Source organism: Eutrigla gurnardus (assembly GCF_963514095.1).
Source record: "Eutrigla gurnardus genome assembly, chromosome: 20".
Classification (NCBI taxonomy): Eukaryota; Metazoa; Chordata; class Actinopteri; order Perciformes; family Triglidae; genus Eutrigla; species Eutrigla gurnardus.
The window spans coordinates 10,881,746-10,900,699 of NC_139931.1; the positions used below are offsets into that span (position 1 = coordinate 10,881,746).

Genomic DNA, 18,954 nt, shown 5'->3' on the forward strand with positions numbered 1-18,954 from the left:
ACACAGAGAGCAGCTGTATGAAGCCCTACAAACACACTCGCAACAATCCAAAGCATACGCATTCACACACACACACACACACACACACACACACACAGACGCACGTTAATGTGCACACATAATACATCGCCATACGCGTGCGTGTCTCGCCAAGACGCCTCAGAGTTCTGCACAGAACAAGGAGTTCAGTATTTCACACGAGACATCAACACCTCAGGAGGAAAAGCAGGAAACTCTGGACGAATGATGTTGTGAAATAGTATCTTGTTTCCTCGGCCAATAACAGGCTCCATCTGTACAAACACACGTACAAGGTCCAAACAGATCAATAGTTACCTCTGTGACATTATCTTGAAGGCGTCGGGCAGGTAGCACTGCACATTCTCCATCTGGAAGGGGTCCGCGTCACAGATCTTGTCATCGGTGCGGCCGTAGTTGGCCGTCTCAATCATGATGACATCACTTCCAGGGCAGCGCAGCTCGATCGGGTAGCCTTCACACGCCAGCTCTCGACGCATCAAGCCGAAGGGCATCATTGACCGGCTCAGAGCTGGAATGGAAAGAGGGCAAGAGGCAAAGTTATTGATGATTCAATTAACTTTAATACTTTTAGGAGGCACTTTGTTATTCGACCACATTGTAAATTTGATGTATAATATTTGACAAGAGCAGGCAGAATGAAACGGGTTCCTATTGTCCTCATGTAAAACACAAATGAGCTGCTATCGACTCGCCTCCGCCGACCAGTAATGTTTCAATACTGTTGATTCAGTTTTCACATTGGAACATCGCAGCTAACATGTTGGCGTGATGGATTTGCAGCCCTACCAGCTCCTCCAATAAGATATCACACCACTTGTGAAATAAACTGTGACAGTTTCAAACGTTAACAAACTCCTACACACAGCCAGGCAGCAGCTTATCATAGTCAATCCCACACAAGGCAAGGACTGTGTGTCTATCCCAGCATCCTTTACTGTATTGCACCTCAGTTGGGTGTTAGAGATAATGTAGGATTTCATCATGAATGGGGATTACAAAACACAATATATTGATCGTGGTAATTGTAATTGTCGAGTGACTCGCTATCATGGTAGAGAAGTGGGGGGAAAAATACATTTTTATTTATTAATCCTTTATTTATGCAGGAAGACCTTATGATTTATGATAATTTTCAAATTTAAGATTATTTTAATTATTCGTATCTTCTGTGATGCAATACAAATATTTGTTTCGTATCTAAATGTAACATTATTCCAGCATGTTTATGTTCCATTTTAACAGTTTGATTATTATTGGGATAATATCATGAAACGCTATTATTTTTGCCATGATAATCATGAAGTTTTCATATAGTCTCATGCCTAGTCAGAGTTGCATTTTAGCGTTTCCTCTGAATAAGACAGGAAGTCATGGTAGAACAAGCAAAGAAAGAGAATTAGTCTCTCTGTACACCTTGACCTCTGGTGTGTACACCATTTGCCCACCCACTGCTGTTAATCAGCCGTCTCTGAGGCATGTCAGTGCACCACTGTGACCAGCAGTGGGCTTCTATGTAGAGAAGGGTTAGCAGGGACAGCGGGGTACTCTGGGTTAATCGCTCAGCCAGGCTGAGTAGCATGAAAGAGGGCTGCTAAGAGGTGCTGAGAGAAACACTTGTTGTCTACCCAGCTCTCTCTATAACTGCATACCTATCCAACTTCTCTATATTCAGCCACACACACAACACACACACCAACTTCCTTTACAACACAGGTGGAGACAGGGGCAAGGAGACGGAATAGAAGCAGAGGCAGAGTGAGTGATATGGCAGTGAAGGATTCTGTGGTGTTGAAGGACAGCCAGTGTTTCTCTGTGCTGAGACTAATGCCAGCGACTGTGAGAGCCGCTGTCCATGGTCCTGAACTGACAAAACCTCCTTTTGGGGGAAATAACTGCTGCATCAGAGACTGGAAGGTGCTGTCCGCTGTCCTGAAGGAGGAGAGGGCTTTGACTGAGCTTTCCCCCTCCACTGTCAGTGACGAGAAACATGACACACTTTAGGCTGACGGTGGGCATTACGTCAAATCTAAACAGAGCAGTGCTTGTGCCACTTAGGCAGCATGGAATTTAGAAGTTCTTTATAAACCGATGCTCTCACTGCACAGCATTTCCCAGTGCCAGACGGGCTCAGCAGCAGAGGAGTCTGAGTCAGCCCCTCTCCCCCACTTCTGTTAGTGCTGAAACCCACAGAGCGGGGCTGTTCTCTCTTCCTGACACTGAGCTAGCACTGCTTAGGTTTCAGCCGCTGTCCATTCAGGAGGAGTGCCCATCTGGGTCAGTGTCAACGTCAGTCATCCCCGACATGCTCCGCAGCGGTGCGCTACATGATTCACTGCCATCGGACTTGCTCATATTTCTAAATGCTACCCATATATGCAGCGGGGACTTGAGTTCAGTTGTGTAACTAACGCCATTAAGGCTGAATGACTCGCACAGACTTCAAATCTGGTATGCCTCGCCAGCACGCAGTGCCAGTGCCAAGTCACAAAGGCCTAGATGCAAAAGCGCATACTAATTAAAGCACACGGAGATGCAAACAGCAGGCGAGGCCAGACAAACAAATCCACACACAAATGCAAAAAACCCACACAAGCAAATTAGCACATAGGCAGACGTGCTGGGCAGATGAGTGTGCCCATTCGCAGTCGAGCACACAAATACTTGCACAGAGTCTTGGTGTCACAGTGGGATTACAATGCATTGTGTCAGTGTGTGGCCTTGTTCTCTTAACTACCCCGTGGTGTAAGTACACAGCAGTGTACAGCTGGCCGGCGATTAGAACTGCAGGGTAAGCCAAGAGTAGTGTAAAACAGAGACACCCACCAGGAGTGATCACACTCCTTCCACTTAACCCTTATCGGAAGGGGCAGGCCACGCGTTAAACATACTTCACATACCAAACACAATTTATATGGTAGCAATTTCTGGCTGTTCAGTGCCATCTACTGCTACGCCACTGAGCACTAATTCAAATAGTTACAGTGGAAGGGCTCAGCTCTTGTGCAAAACAGTCCATAGAGCCAGTTGTTTTTTATTTCTTGGCTGTTGGTTGAGTTAAAACAAGGCTATTTTTGTTTGTTCTGTTTTTGATCGATAATAGACCATTGCATTGCTGGTAGTTAATGGAAAAGAACCCCCAATTCTGCAGATTATGACATATGAACCTGAACCCCTTATCTTTTTCAGGTATTTCTTTTTCTGGTCTACCTGTTAAAGTATAAATTTAGCCATAATTGAGCGCAGCCATTATTGAGCTAGCACACTTCAGTGCTGACAGCAACCATAACTAGCCTATTTCTGGCACCACTGCAGCTCCCTACTCCTGCCATATTGTATCACATTTCACACCTACATATTTCACACCTGCAGTGTTTGACAAGTTCCAGGTTTAAGGTGGAATACACCGTGTAAATACAGCAGGATGCGCCTTACATACTGATTTACGCAGAGATTTTTGAATAGCGTATTCACAAACAAGCGTGGCACTTAACTTCAGGGATTCGGTGTGTGTGTGTGTGTGTGTGTGTGTGTCTGTGTGTGTGTGTGTGTGTGTGTGTATTTGTGTGTGTGTATGCGGTTTTGTGTCAGCCAGATGGCCTGAGGCCTAGCTGGAGCCGTGGCTGGCTCTGAGCTGAGCTGAGATGAGATGAGCAGAGGATAAGCTTGGACTGGCCATGGGCTACGATTGTCCTTCGCTTTGCAGGAATCCATTAAGGTTTCAGGGTCTCTTCAGCCAACACGCGCACACACACACACACACACACACACACACACACACAGATGCACAAGTGGACATTTAGTCGTGCCTGTCAGACTCATAATAGCTGGATGACAAAGTGTTTTTCTCAGCAGCAGCCATATGTATAGGTGGATCTAATCCCTCTCTGTGAGACTATGACTCATCTCCCGTGGTATATAAAACTGTGTTAATACCTGTCAACCGCAAGAAACGGTTACCAATTGGCCCACATACTGTTAGCGGGAGGTGCCAATTCGATAATTATGAGGTGATATGCATAGACGTGGTAGAGTGTAAGAAACGGGTGACACACACACTTAGACACACACACACACAGGCGCCTGGTGTCACTCCAGGGCAGCTGGTGTGAGAGGCTGAAGCGGTTGGCTTCATAATAGAAGCTCCATACAAATTAAGAGCAAAAGAGAGAACTGATTGGATTTGACTCATTATCCTCACACAGTAATTAAAGCCTGAGGGTGGATGGATGCTTGGACCCTCAGACAAGAACATCTTTTTGCAGAAGCTAAGCCAGTCTTTGCACACACTCATTCATTCTCTGCCATTCCGAGTCTACAAAAGCTTGCCAAGATTCAACATAGTTTAGACTTGAGGAGGCATGACCTGCAACAACGAGCACTTAAGTAATGCTAGGGGAAAATCTGGTTCAGTATTTCCAGACTGACTTGGAGAGAGAATATTCTGAAGACTTCTGCATGGATAGACAAAGATTCCTCTTCATTAAAACATGACCAAAAACATTCCGTGATCAGGCGTGTGCTTTCAAACATAGAAGCGCTTTTACTCCGACCATGTGACCTTGAACTGTGTTATCGCTGACACTCTAGAGTATGTTTTCACAGAAATAATTGAGTGAGAAGGTTTGGCCTCACAGGTAGCCACTAGCCAGAGATTATGACAGCGACTTTGCAATCGACTCACAAAAGAGAGATTATGTTTGTGGAGCTCCGTGGCCCTCAGGCTGACTTGTTAGCTGGATGGCTGACTGTCTTTCGGGGGCCGAAATGTGATCAGCCCGTTAGCCTGTCTGTCTGTTCCAGCAGTCGGCTCCTAATGTTACTCATCAGCATATCATTGAAGCATAGTGCCAGACGGTGTTCTCGCCAAGCGGTAGTTGAGGCACTGGGCATGCTTCTGATGAGGTATGATTCTTGTAATATCACCGTCCTTAAAATTAACTTTGAGTGTCGTTAAGGTTAATAGGGGAATATCAGCTTTTCGCCCGGAGATAGTAGTGTAATATTACTATAAAAATATACTGCACACATCTACACATGCCCTTGAATTGAGCATTGGACAAAATAGCTAAGTCCCTTGTGAGTTTCGGGTTAGGCCCTTGGTAAACGTGGCAAAGAAGGATGAGTCATTGTACAGTGGTTGGACAGAACTGAGAGGTATCAGTGATGAGAATCCCTCTCTAGCGTAGAATAATCCCGACCAATATCTCCAGTACTTGATCAGCTTAGTGCTGCATCTTAGCGACTCATTTAGCGATGCGAGTTAGTGTAATGACTCGCTGGAGCGTGGCCTGTCACCTCAGACGAGCTGAGGCGATGCGGCCAGAGCTGTCACATCCTAGACAGCCTTCAAGCTGAGGGGTTGTGACAAAGTGACATTCTGAGACAAACCTAAAGGCCTAACATGAGGGAGCAGGGGTTGGGGGCTGTGTGAGCTTGTGGGACTGTGTGTGTGTGTGTGTGTGTGCCAGTGTGTATATTGATGGGGCAGGGTAGCACTGGCCTCAAAGCTGGGATGCTATCTCATCTCCTCTGACTCCTCCGCCTGTCAGGCGAAGGAGACAGAGATGAGATGAGGAGCGACTGTATGGGGAGTCACCAGTCGTGCTGTAAGGTCAGAACGCAAAGCAGTGCCAAAATGACACACATCCACTGTGATGGAGCCGAGTCGAGCTAACGCACAGAGGGAGGGCCAAACGGAACGGCAGAGCAAATTAGACAGGGTAGAGGGTAACAGTGCAAATGGGAAGAAACCATCAAGCTAGATGCGGGCAATAGACGGATACGACAATGTTTTCTCGTGGCGGCAAAAGGTCAGCGACATAACAGGAGTGAGGTGGACAGATTTGTGGGAGAGAGGACCTCCTATTGTTCTGATCCACTCAGCGGGGGCCTCTCTCCTGGTAGCCCTCTTACTGAACTGAGTTACAGCACAGCCCATAACATTACATCATTCAAGAGAATTAAACGTGCCCCCGATACACACACACACACACACACACACACACGCAACCCATACTAATGCATTTGCAATGATGCACACACACACACCTAAAGTCTTGCCGGCAGACACACACAAGCCCTAACCCTCATCCCCCTGCAACCTCAGGAACTAGCGGTGTGTGTTGACAAACTTTGCTGGCGGGGGAAACTAGCAGGCATAGCAAAGAGATCAAGACAGGCAGTTAAAAAGCCACTGAGACACAGAGCAACACACACACACACTTGAGGAAGGAGGCGAGACGGGACGTGCTCATACTGTCAAACAACTTCATTGCTGGCCCTGGCGCCTAATTATGCAATAAAAGCGCCTCGGCGGGGGGAAACAGCATAGCCCAAAATAAAAATCAGCCTGCCTAAAAAGTAGGAGATTCACCTGGTGTAAACTATCCTCCATCTCCCCGGGGACAGGAGCTGTGCTACAGGCCCAACACAGCTCTATTCTGTTGTCTGTTTGCAGCACATATCACGAGAGGCAGGCCAGCAGACAGTGAGTCAGACATAGATTCATATAAACATTGTGGTGGAGTAAAACTGCAGGTGATGCAGGGAAACAGCCGCAGGGGTGAGGGGAGAAGAGAGAAGCAGGGGGAGAGCGAGGCAGAGAGAGGAAAGTTAGGAAGGTGGTGAGAGGCTGAAGAGGATAAAGTGATAAGAAAAAGGGAGGGAGTGTGAGAAATAAAGTGTGAAGGAGAGATGGAGGACTGGGTGAGTAACATGCAAGGCCTGCTGTCAGGAAGATGTGTGTTTGTGTGTGTGTGTGTGCATTTGGAAGAGTTGCAAGTCGCATTCAGAGACCAGTTAAGAAAGATGAGTGTCAAAGCCCAGCCCTGCCACTGCATTAGACACTTAATTAACCTCCTTATACACTAAGCCAAAGGCTTGGATATGTGGACTGTGTGTGTGTGTGTGTGTGTGTTTGTGTGTATTTTTACTGTGCATATTTATGAGGTGATCGATCTGCCTGGAAGTAGGTATCTACAAGTGCTCCTGTGCTTTTCATAAAATAAAATATATACACTCACTTTATCAGGTACACCTGTTCAACTGCACGCCAATCACATGGCAGTAACTCAGTGCATTTAGGCACGTAGACATGGTCAAGTGGTTGTTTGTGCCAGACGGGCTGGTCTGAGTATTTCAGCAGCTCTACTGATCTACTGGGATTGTCACGCACAACCATCTCTCTAAAACATCCATTGAGCGGCAATTCTCTGGGCGAAAAATGCCTCGTTGATGCCAGAGGTCAGAGGAGAACGGGCCGGGCTGGTTGGAGCTGATAGAAAGGCAACAGTAACTCAAATAACCCCTCGTTGCGACCGAAAGTACGCAGGAGAGCATCTCTGAACGCACAACACGTCAAACCATGAAGCAGATGGGTCCAGCAGCAGAAAACCACACTGGTTGCCACTGCTGACAGCTAATAACGGGAAACTGAGGCTACAATTCACCCGGGCTTTACTATTTACTAAATTGGACAATAAAACATTGCCCGGTCTGATGAGTCTCGATTTCTTCTGTGACATTCGGATGGCAGGGCCAGAATTTGGCGTAAACAACATGAAAGCATGGATCCATCCAGCCTTGTATAAGGCTGGTGGTGGTGGTGTTGTAATGGTTTGGGGGACCATTTTTTTGGGCCCCTTAATACCAACTGAGCATTGTTTAAACGTCACAGCCTACCTGAGTATTGTTGCTGATCATGTCCATCCCTTTGTGTACCCATCCTGTGATGGTTACTTCCAGCCATGATGCTGCATGTCGCAAAGCTCGAATCATATCTGTGTATCTATTTAAATATATAGATACATACATACACATTTAAAATACATTTTTACAGACGATATTTGGCTGTAAAATGCGAATGAATCCCTGTTTTTCTGGTATGCCATCTTGTTCACCTGCAGTGCATTGAACATACAGTATGCTGTATGTTACCTCCACTCGTGTGTTTTTTCCTTTTTCGCCTCAGCAACATCCCTCGATCCCTCATCCAATTTCATCCACCCGGAAACGCTCTCATTTACCCTCCCCACCCGTCCTCTTCGCTTTCCCCTCGTTCTTTCCATGTCTCCCTTCCTCCCTCCCGTCCCGACCCTTCACCTCCAGTTTTCCCCGCTTCCCTTCCCATCCTTTTCTTCTCCTTCACCCCCTCTCACAGTTTTTTTTTGCGTGCCCTCCACTCATCCATCTCTCTGCATGCGTTTCTCTCTCCCACACTCTCTGCCCTTGGCTGCCGGCCGTAAGCTGCTGGTAATTATCAATCTGCAGTCCGCAAAACACACGAGAAGCAAATGCAGACACACTTTCTCTCTCTCTCACGAGCACATGACATGCTTGGCACTCATGAACCAGCACTCCAGGGCACACGCACGTTGTGTTTCCATGACTTTTGGGGACATTACATTGGCTTTCATTTCCTAGAATGTAATGATATACTTTATGGGGTCGTGCAATTATGCCCATTTAGTCCCCCCCCCCAAAATGGCGAGTCTCCACATTATGACTGTGTCATCAGGTTTATGTCTCCACATGGCGGGTAAAACGTGCCCTCGCACACACACACACACACACACACACACACACAGTCCTTCACGGCTAAAAAAGCCTCAAAGTTACGCAGCTAGGCCCTGAGAGAAAAGAGGCACAGTCACACGACTGCACAAACAGGAACGCGTCCCCCGATCCTTTATGTGGGAGCTTGTTTGCGGTACACAAATCAATATAGACAAACCAACGCACCCCCCGACGCACACGACTACAAGCAAACGCAAACACACAAACAAAATGGGCACACGCGCGCAAACACACGTGCACCAACGCCGCGAGCGAATGGATAAACAAAAAGGCGGCGCCCCTGCATACAGGAGAGCAGCCTGCGTCATCTTCAAAGGGAGGGTTTGAAAAGAACACACCGCCACTCCGCCCTGGCCTCTCCCTCCTTCTCCCGCCCGCCCCCGACTACCAATATATGTTCAAAGGCCATCCATTAACCTTTCACTCACACAGGCCTCTCTGTGATCTATTGCTCTCAGCCAAGGGCTTTGAAGAGCAAAGCAACCCCCAGCACCAGGTAGGGAGCAGAGGAGGTAGCAAATGAGAGACGGGAGAACGACGGAGAGAGGCGAAGGGAAAGGGGAAGGAGGGAATGATAACAAGAAGAGATGTCCCCGTTAACAGAGTAGCCAGAAGGGAAGGGAAGGAAAGCAGAGCCAGGGGGGTTGGAACTGGAAGAGGCAGGCTGGAGGGAGAGTGGGATAAGGTGATGGTCAGACGAGGAAAGGTGGAAAAAGGAAGAGCATAGGAAAATAAGGGTAGAAGGAATAGAAAGAGAGAGAGGCTCTTTTGACAAAAGGACATCACGACACAGAAAGGGGGAGTAATAGCTGAGGTGTTAGGGGAGAGAAAGCCGAAAATGAGAGGCGAGTGAGGATGCAGCAACTGTTGAGAGGCGATGGAAGCTTGAGAACGCACGCGAGAAAGGGAAGGAGGGGGAAAAAGGCTTTACAGCAGTTTTTTATTGCAAAATCCAAATGATCCGCAGCAATATACACAAGCTGCAAGATTAGCAATTAGTCTCAGTGAAGCCTGTGGATTTCAGCTTTATGGCAAAGAAAGGAATCATAGTAAAACATATTCAAAAGGTCATTTTCAGAGAGCATTTACTTGTCGCTATGAATACACACGTAACTAGATACTGATGGTCTATAAACACATGGTGTTTTATAAAAGGAAACTGTACTGTTGTTTCTGGTGGTGATACACTTAAAAAAAATCTTCACAAATTAAATCAAAGTATGATTAGTAAGCAATCATAGAATCCAGCAGTTGCAGCACGTACGAGCCTTTCAGGTTATAAAGTTCACCTCATTTACTTGTCAACAGATTCTGATTGGCAAACACCCTTCACAATCCAGCGCTCCGCCTGCAGTGTGCTCAGTTTTCCAGACCTATCTGATGGCTACAAAAGTGTAGAGCTGAGAGTTTACAAAACACACATTAAAGCAATATGCCGTTCAGCAAATTATACAACACGAAACCAAGTACACATACACTAGGAAGGTTAGCAGCACTATCGCTTTATTGCCTCCTCTCAAGATCTTATTGCTACAAGCCTGTCAGGGAATCAATTCTTATGAATTAGTGAGTAGGTTGCAGTTTTGAAATTATCTTTTTAATATTACAGTATTGCGGGAAAGTCTACCGTCTGTGCAAAAAAGTAAATATTGGATGTAGTTTCAGGTCAAGTATTTTATTTATTTTTTTTACTTTGAGCAACACTTAGACCCGAAAATAACTGTCAGCTCAGTCATAAAAAAACATCTGGCTTGGAGAGGCCTAGTGAATTCTTCATGGGGCCCTGCGTGAAAAATAACTACCCAGCCCTGCATTATAGAAAGCAAAATATTGCATCCAGATCAGTCCCCATTCAGACATTGTCGCCATCCAAGGACGGTCGAGAGACTAAAGCACTTTGTTGAGAAGATGTGTAAAAACAGCCAGTCCCCCATCCTTAAATAATAACCACCGTTCAGGAGAAAAGGCACGGGGAGGAAAAAAGATGGGGAGAGGAGGGGAAGACAGATAAAAATGTCTGCGTGTGCACTAAAGGACCAGGGGCCTTTCCACACCACTGATCTGAGAGCAAAGGCTTAAATACAGGGGAGATGAGAACAGATTCCACCAGTCAGCTGGCATAATGCTTACACACACACACACACACACACACACACACACACACACACACACACTTGTGAACACGCTCATTGCAAATGCAAAAACCCATACAGACTGTTGCACTCACTTCACACTCATGGACTTGCTGCACACACACACACACACGCACATAGTATGTATGTAAATTAACACACCTCACATGCATTATAGACTGAAACGCCAGGCAAGTGGCCTTATTATTGTCTGCAACACTGGTGTACTCACACACACACACACACACCGATGCTTGTGCTGTGCTAAATGAAAGCTCTGTGTCAGGGCTTCATCACGTACGACGCAGCTGCCTGCAATGCCTGCCACATTAAGCAAGCCTAATGGGCTTTCGGGACAACAACGCTACGTACGATGGGTTGTACATTCTCGAGCATTCTGTGGAAACAGCGGGACTTCCGCTTTGTCAGGGTTTCGCATGTCAGACTGCATGGGAGACTGACGGGCCAGGCAGGTGGAGGGGGGTTTGCATAATGCCAATAGGAACATGACTTTATTCGCCTGGGTTAGTGGGAGTTTGTTGCGCAGGGATCTGATGGGATTGATAGGCGAGTGAGGTTTGTGGGTCTGTCCACAAAGCTCAGGCGCCGCTCGGAACATTTGCATTAAAGAGCCGGTTCCAGAGGAGAATAACGGTGTGAGTGTTAATGGGTAAATATTAGAATGTGCAGCCAGGAGTAGAGCGAGGTTAAAGCACGGCAGATTAGTTGGGACACGGAGGAGGAGCAGGGGTACACATTAGACTGTGAAGCCATGTGTGATGTTCCTGCAGGTTTCCAAATGAGCTCTGATTAGCCCGAGAGTGATTTTCAGCAGCTCTCGTCACATCAAAGGCCCTGCCCTCTTACTTTAGATTCTACCTCCCCTTGCTCATTTTTTTTTTCGTATTCTCTCCTGCTCTCTGATCACACTAATAGTGGAATAAAGAGAATATGTCCCAACCAAAAAAATCAGCTGCCAACATTAGGAGCACCAAAAGGCGGTGTGGGTGTGCATGTGTGTGTGTGCCTGATTCTATTAGAAAAAAAAATGTTTTTCGTAATTTCATCAAACCAAATGTTGCGCCTGTGCTTCGGGGCTGAATACAGATAACGGTCAATTGATTATTAATGCCTTATTAATACCCCCTAGGTGTCAGGTCATGCAGATAGTTGAATTATTTTCACATAAATGCGCACACCCACACGCACACAAACAGGAAGCAACACAGCGCCGGAGGCCAAATGTGTCCAACTGAACAGAGCATACGCTACTCAAATCCAGTGTTACAACAGCAGCCAAATTAAGATGGAAAAAAACAAAAACAGCATCACCTCAAATTAGAACTGCACCTGACCAATCAGAGCTCACACGGAGGGAACGTTAAACCACTGCAGACACAGACGCATTTTGTTATTTCAACCTCCACCCTTCTGTGTCTTCGACTCCTCCTGCTCCGCCGCCAGCCCCTCCCTGTGGCGACTGTGCCCCTTACCTAATGCTCCTCCCCCTGCTCGTCCTAGATGTCTATCACCCAGCGGCTCGTTGGCACAGAGCTGACTGAGAGCGTACAGCAGATGGTGCGCTGCTGTCTGTGTGGCAGGCCACTAGCAGGACACCCAACAGCCCCTCCTTTCCCTCCTCAGCCCTCTGCATCCCACTGCGTTCCAGGCGCCTTCCCTCCTACACATCTTCCACCACACACACACACACACACACACCCTCCAGCATCACTTTAGCCCAACCAGGTCACCTGCTGCCAGGCTAACAGCTAGCGCACACATAAACACAATGAAATATTTTATGCTACGTGGCACATTCAAGGAGGTCACACATATGGCGCCATTACATGCACGGATTCCCCCTTGTATTTTTTTTGCCATGCTCCACCTCACATCAAGATGACAAGATGTTTTATTGACATTCACACATACGCTCGCTACCTCGCTCACAAGCTCTCTCCATCTCCTCCAGAGGCAGTTTGGTTAATCAAGTGCAGTGTTTCTAGCCTGGTCAGCAAGTCAATATACTTACAACCTTCATCACGTAGCTAACGTATAAATAATACATCCTCATTTGCAATAACCTGGTCAGGCCAGTTCCGAAGCACAGGGAAGGCAACAGTAGCTTATGTGCTACTTTACAAGCTGGCTCAGCGGAGCAAGACACAATAAAACATGTTACTGTGTATAGAAATTAACAGCGAACACGGTGTACATACTGAGTGTGGATGGACATGAGTTAAATGATTTATAATGCAACGTGAGGACATAAAAAAATAATAAACACTGCGACATTTTATATTTATTACACACCTGGCGAGGACGGGGCGACGTTGCTGAAAGCCACAGCACAGGTGAAGATGATCCAGAGTGCTAGAGCCATGTCGGAGGCTGGGTGGAGGGGGGGGGGGAGGGGAAGGGGTGGTGCTAAAGCGTCGAGGCGGTCAGCAGACACAGGTGAGCAGGGTGGCACTTGCTCAGCTTACACCCTCCCGGAGGGTGATCCTGCAGAGAAAAAGAAGAGGCATTTGTATGTAAGTGTATATCCATAAAGAGCAATTATACCACTGTTCTGTTTTTCATTCTGAACCCTCTCAGTATGGCGTTTGAAATTAGGCAGCGTTGACTAATTCATTCCGCATTCATCACTGGAATATGTGATAATAACGGCACAAAAAAAAAAAAAAAAGCGAGCGGCTCACGAGTCGCATAGCATACTAAATGGTATCTGAGCAGGCGGAAGGGAGGAGAGGAGAGGCTCCCCCTGTGGTGGTCAGGTATAATGATCAGACGGGGAGATCTGAGGCCATTTTGTGCAGGATGGCATGGCAACAGCTGTTACCACAACCAGCTCATCACTCTACAGTGTTTGAACACTTGATTGAATCAGACACGCTACATATGTTCTGGGGCTGTTAACGGGGCTATATTCAACATGTGAGAAATGCACGTTGTGTGTGTGTGTGTGTGTGTGTGTGTGTGTGTGTTTGTGTGTGTTTACATACACATGCATGTGCACACAAAGCGAGACGGTGAAAAGCTGTGACTCAGTCAGCAGCACCGTAGGGCCCGCACACATCTCATTTGCCTAATGAAATAAATCATAATCTGGAACTTAAGCTCTGATTTTTTGACAGTAGAAGCTGCTCTGCCCCTCTGGGGGCTGGAAGACAGAAAACAGTAGAGACGGTATTGTTAGAGCTAATACTCTTCCTGCTGAGCTTGCTGATGAAACAGACAGATTGGACTGCATCTGTCTGTGCAATTTTTTTTTATTTTTTTGTTTTTTTTGGAATGTGCTTCAGAGGATTTCCTCTGGTCTCTCCAACGCTCAATCTCTTATATTTGATTGATCTTTACATCTTGTACTGAAGGATGCGATTATATAATTAAACACAGGTTCCGGCTAATATACAGAACTTTTCAACGACTCCATTAATTTCTTAATTCTGAGCCTGAACATTTTCTGCTAACCTGCACAATTACCACTCTAGCGCACTAACTATTAAATAGGTCCAACTCTGGAAATTTGTGTTCGGCTAACAAGCCAGCAGATCTTTTCAGAGCCAAACATTTTTTCCGATGACAGAAAATTACTAGATGTTTGCATGCATTTTTTATCATCATTTGATTCTTGTATGTCCGCTCACCAACCCACACACATCAACACGGCAGGCATGGCCAAGCTTCTCCTGGCAGTCAAGATGGCAGATCCTGACTGACTGGGTGGTATCACCCCCCCCCTCATCATCATCATCATCACTGATTTGGCTTCCCCTCCACTTTGCCAGCCCCTCCTCTTCCTGACCTTCTCTGATATTTACCCTCCTCCCCGGTGGCAACGCCCGGATCGGAGCCACCGACCTGCCTGTGTGTCGCTGTGTGGTTTAGTATGTTGGATGTCGTCGAGTACGAGCAACACAGAGCGAGCAAGAGGGGGAGGGCAAACTGCGAAGAGGGAGAGAGAGAGAGAGAGAGAGAGAGAGAGAGAGCGAGAGAGAGAGAGAGAGAGAGAGAGAACGCAAGCACAGAGCACAAAGCACATCCGCAGCAGCTGCTCTTTACACCGATGTTTATTTCTATGATATGCTGAGCAAACTAACAACCACTGCACCGGTGCAGCCCAGGCCTTAATTTGAGTTTGTTTGCGACCACCCTCCATGACCAGAAGCTGAGAGAAAAGGACACGCTCAGAGGGAGGGCCAGCATAGACAAAGAGAGAGTAGAAAAGCTGTAAACAAATAGCAATAGACATGTGATGTGGTACTGTAGGAGCCTTGGCGGCACCGCTCTCTCTCACGGCCTTTCCTCTCCCGCCCCCGTTCTCGCTGTGTTATTAATGGTCTAAAAGTGATCCCCTCCTGTGCGGTGACAGGCTGTCGGGTTTTTTTTTTCTCCCTCTCTAACTTTTGTGGTTTTAATAAGAAAAATCTGTCTTTCCTCTTGTTTCTTTTGACTGTGCTTCTGTCTGTACTTTTCAACAATAGCTCTCCTGTGGTCTCAGAAGATGAGACAGCCCAGAGAAAGAGCAGGGAGGGAGGGCTGGTCGGGGATTGAGGGAGGGAGAGAAAAGTGCAGGGTGGATAAATTGATTTCATTTTGTGACAAAGGGAAAACTAGCATTACACAACACTTCATTTCAATGTGGTAGGAAGGGGAGAAGAGAGGAAAAGGGGGATGGAAGGATGGAAAGAAGATGTCGTTGCAGCCAAAATGGAGGAAGAGAAGAAACAAGGAAATGACGGACAATGGAGCAAAAAAGAGTGGAAGCTGAGTAACTGATAAACAAGGAACAGAAGGAGCGAAGGAAGTAAGGAAGAAACAAAATAAGAGAAGGATGACTTTCTGCAGAATAAATAAGAGGCAGTGGGAGGAGAAGCTGCTGAAAATAGCAAAGGAATAGTAAGAAAGCAGGAAGTAATGTCAAAAGGAGAATATCTTCTGCCTGTGTATATGAGTCAGTGTGCCTCTAGGTGGAGGAAGGTTAGGAGTCTTTGGAGGGTGTGAGATGGGTGTCTCTGCCCTCCGTCCTCTCCCTACTTGGACGATGTTACCCACCCGAGGCCAGAGGCTGACCTTTTTTCCACTGATCACATCCACCATTATTATCACCACTATTTCTCTCCTAATGGAGCAGAATATCGTATCCCTGTGAGACCCGAGCCCACAAAATGGGAGAATGGCCAGCAATTTCACCGCACTCGTGGAAAGGTGAGGAGGGGGAATGACCGTGTCGGTTGAATCAAAACAACGGCGGGCGCGCGGCTGTCTAACGGAAGAAAGTGCACAGCTCCGTCATCTTGTTGAGGATCCTGGCCGCCCATTCTTCAACCATTCATTTGCAGGCTGCCTCGACGCAAAGCAAATCCCCTCATTATGCACTTCTATTAGATCATTACAATAATAACCATGATCATTAGGATCTGTTTGCTTTAGCCAACATGCTCTCCCAGAACAGGGTGTCAGGAGTCCTTGTTATACAGGGTGGGGGGTACTGGTAAAGACTCTGTGTGTCTGTCACAAGAGCCATTCGTGTTTACCCCATCACGGAAATTATTTCTGCACAGAAGAGAGCGTCATTTAGGAACATTACCCGACCAGAATGAAAAGGAGGGGGAACAAAAGTGTTAACATAGACAGTTTTTGCTGCATAATTAGAAAAGGCTGGTGCAACTCTCACAGCTGCTGTAGCTTCAAGCCCCCCCGATATCAAGGTGGGAGAGATAAGTGTGACTCGGCAGCCCCGTGGTCAAAAGGCTAGAGATCCACACTGCTGATTGGACTGACAAAGCAGCTTTAAAAGGAAAAATGCTACTAGGAGCCCGCCAAAGATGCTTTGCACGCATAACGTTCTTAATTAGCATTTCAATATATGTTGAAGATGTGGTATGTTGCATGAAGTGAAAATCATGCAGGGCAAAGGGGAGCAAAGCGGGGAGCGGGAAAACACAAACGCGCACATTTATTTGGCAAGGGAAACACTTGTGATTGAGTTTAAAGATTTGACTGCCATCACAACGTCTGACCTTCTGTTATTCCGTGCAAAGAGAAGTATTTGCATCCTGCAATGAAGCACCAGCGTTTCCCATGCTATTAGGATTGATGTTTATGCCTCAGATGCTTCAACAACAAATAGTTGGTTCAGTGGCAAGGCTCCCGCTATGAAGAAAATGATTGCCTGCTAGCAACCGACACAGTGGAGCGTGCAAAACTGAATGGCAATCACATCTCACTTACAAATCAAAAAGTGATGCAAAACGGTTCCGTTAAATATTTGGAATCAAGTCAAAATTCACCTTGGATAAACTTCCAACATCCACTTAAATTGGAATAAAGTTTTTTTTTTTTTTTTTTTCACAAGTGCTGTTGGGATGTGGTTTCATTCAGGTCTGAGACAGGCACTCTATTTCAGGGGAGAGCGTCACTAGACTCAGTGAAGGCTAGCCATGTAGTATTAGAGTTTGATGAGACTGCAGAGAATGACAAAAACGTATGCTTCGCCTGGAGGCCTCTAAGTAATTCTCCCTCTGACTCATCGCCGCTGAAGCTTTGTCACACTCGATACTCTTTTGTGCTCTCTCGAGCTAGGCAAGAGGGAGCAATACAAGGGAGTGTAACAATAAACGAGGATGAGATGGAATTCATTAATTACTTCTTCACCTCCATAAAACTAATCACTCGCCAAAGTGAATCAAATTATCCTACTTTTGCTTTAGAAAAACGTCGCAGACATACCATGAAATAGCATTACCATCGCCATCTGTGATCAAGCTTTGCTGAGTGGGAGGCTGTGTTTTTACTGTCAAACCTGCCTTCCAGGATGCCGAGGTATGACAGTCGAATTTAATTCAATGATTATTCAAATTAGCCAAAGTGATGATTCGGACACACTTCCACTCGCGGTGTGGGTGTGTTAAAAGCCCCCCATTAACGGCGCCCATGGAATCCGATCACTCTGATTATGAGAAAGTGTTAGCTTCAATCACCGCGCTGAAAGTGACATCAAGTGCGGCGGCTGGCACAATCCGACATCGTTATCTATGAAATTCAAAACAGCAGGAAAGATGTCCTTTTTAGCATTTAATGTCCTATAACTCCGAACTTAAATAACATCATTTTCTGCAAATTGTTCAATCCCACCACTGTACACTTAACAGATGCCAAAACAAGATTAAATCAATGTCATTGCAACCAAAAAAACCCTCCCAAAAACCGATACCAGCTTGTATAAACCGCCGTCCTCCCTCCCCCCGTCATCGTTATCTTCCAGTTGGGCCTATCGCTAATCTCCATAATCCTTTTTGGTGAGGCTATCGCTAGCAAAGGCAACATAATAGCATTAGATATTATTCCTTCACAACAACCTGATTCCATTACATTTGCATTGATGCTCAACACGCCCCGGTCACAGTGGGGACTGTAATGTTAACACTGGAGCGTTCATTCAGGATGGATAATGTTGTTAAGATAGCAGCGACTACACAAGCACATTCAGGTCAGATTATTCCAACACTTCTCCATTTACTGGGGTAGGTCAGTTAAGGCCGGAGCTCTGGTGTGGTAGTATCTCGCTGGCTGCAGCAGCAGGGCTGTTTATATAATGACACCATTGTGCCGGCTGTGTGCAGATGGAACATCAGAGCTCTTGTAATGGCCTGTGTATTAGGGCCAATGTGTTTGATTACTGACTCAGGGAGAGCGGGGATAGGCTGTGTAGTCAACGGGGAATAAGGCTCCTTCCAAAACAGCAACCCAGGGAAAAAAAAGACCTATTTGAAGAAACCGAAGGAGAGAGGGAAGAGACAAAAAAACAGGGAGAGACTTTAATGGAAGTGTGCTTTAAGGGAATGCAAATGAGACAAGGGAATCTGCAGAGCTGCAGAACACAGCGTGGGGATATCAAACAGGGCTAGTGTGGCTGTCAAAGAGGTAAAGGAAAAGAGGGTAGAGCGAGATCCCCACTCACTTTATTCAATAGACACTCCTGTAACACTATTTCCTGTTTCAGCATGCGCCATCGGCTGCAGCTCTCCACAAACCCCAACCCACACACCTCCTCGTCTCTAGAGTCTACATTTATTATATGTTTCCGAAACAGTAGTAGTTCTAAAAAAAAAAAGTGTCCACTCCTTATAAAGCAGCCAGTGAGACTCCAATCTTCCTGAGTGACGGTTGTACATGCTAATCAGAGCTCACGAGCTATCTG

At 46.4% G+C, this 18,954-nt stretch overlaps 1 protein-coding gene across 1 annotated transcript in view; it reads right to left on the reverse strand.

Annotated features, from left to right (window-relative positions):
- The window catches only part of adgrl1a (adhesion G protein-coupled receptor L1a), a 91,877-nt gene that overhangs the window by 41,945 nt on the left and 30,978 nt on the right, over positions 1-18,954 (reverse strand). Inside the window, exons 2-3 of the mRNA XM_084037343.1 lie at positions 13,062-13,253; positions 337-550 (exon numbers count right to left, since the gene is read on the reverse strand). Coding sequence (XP_083893469.1) covers positions 337-550; positions 13,062-13,131 — 284 coding nt within the window. The 5' untranslated portion in view covers positions 13,132-13,253. The remainder of the gene's footprint in view (positions 1-336; positions 551-13,061; positions 13,254-18,954) is intronic.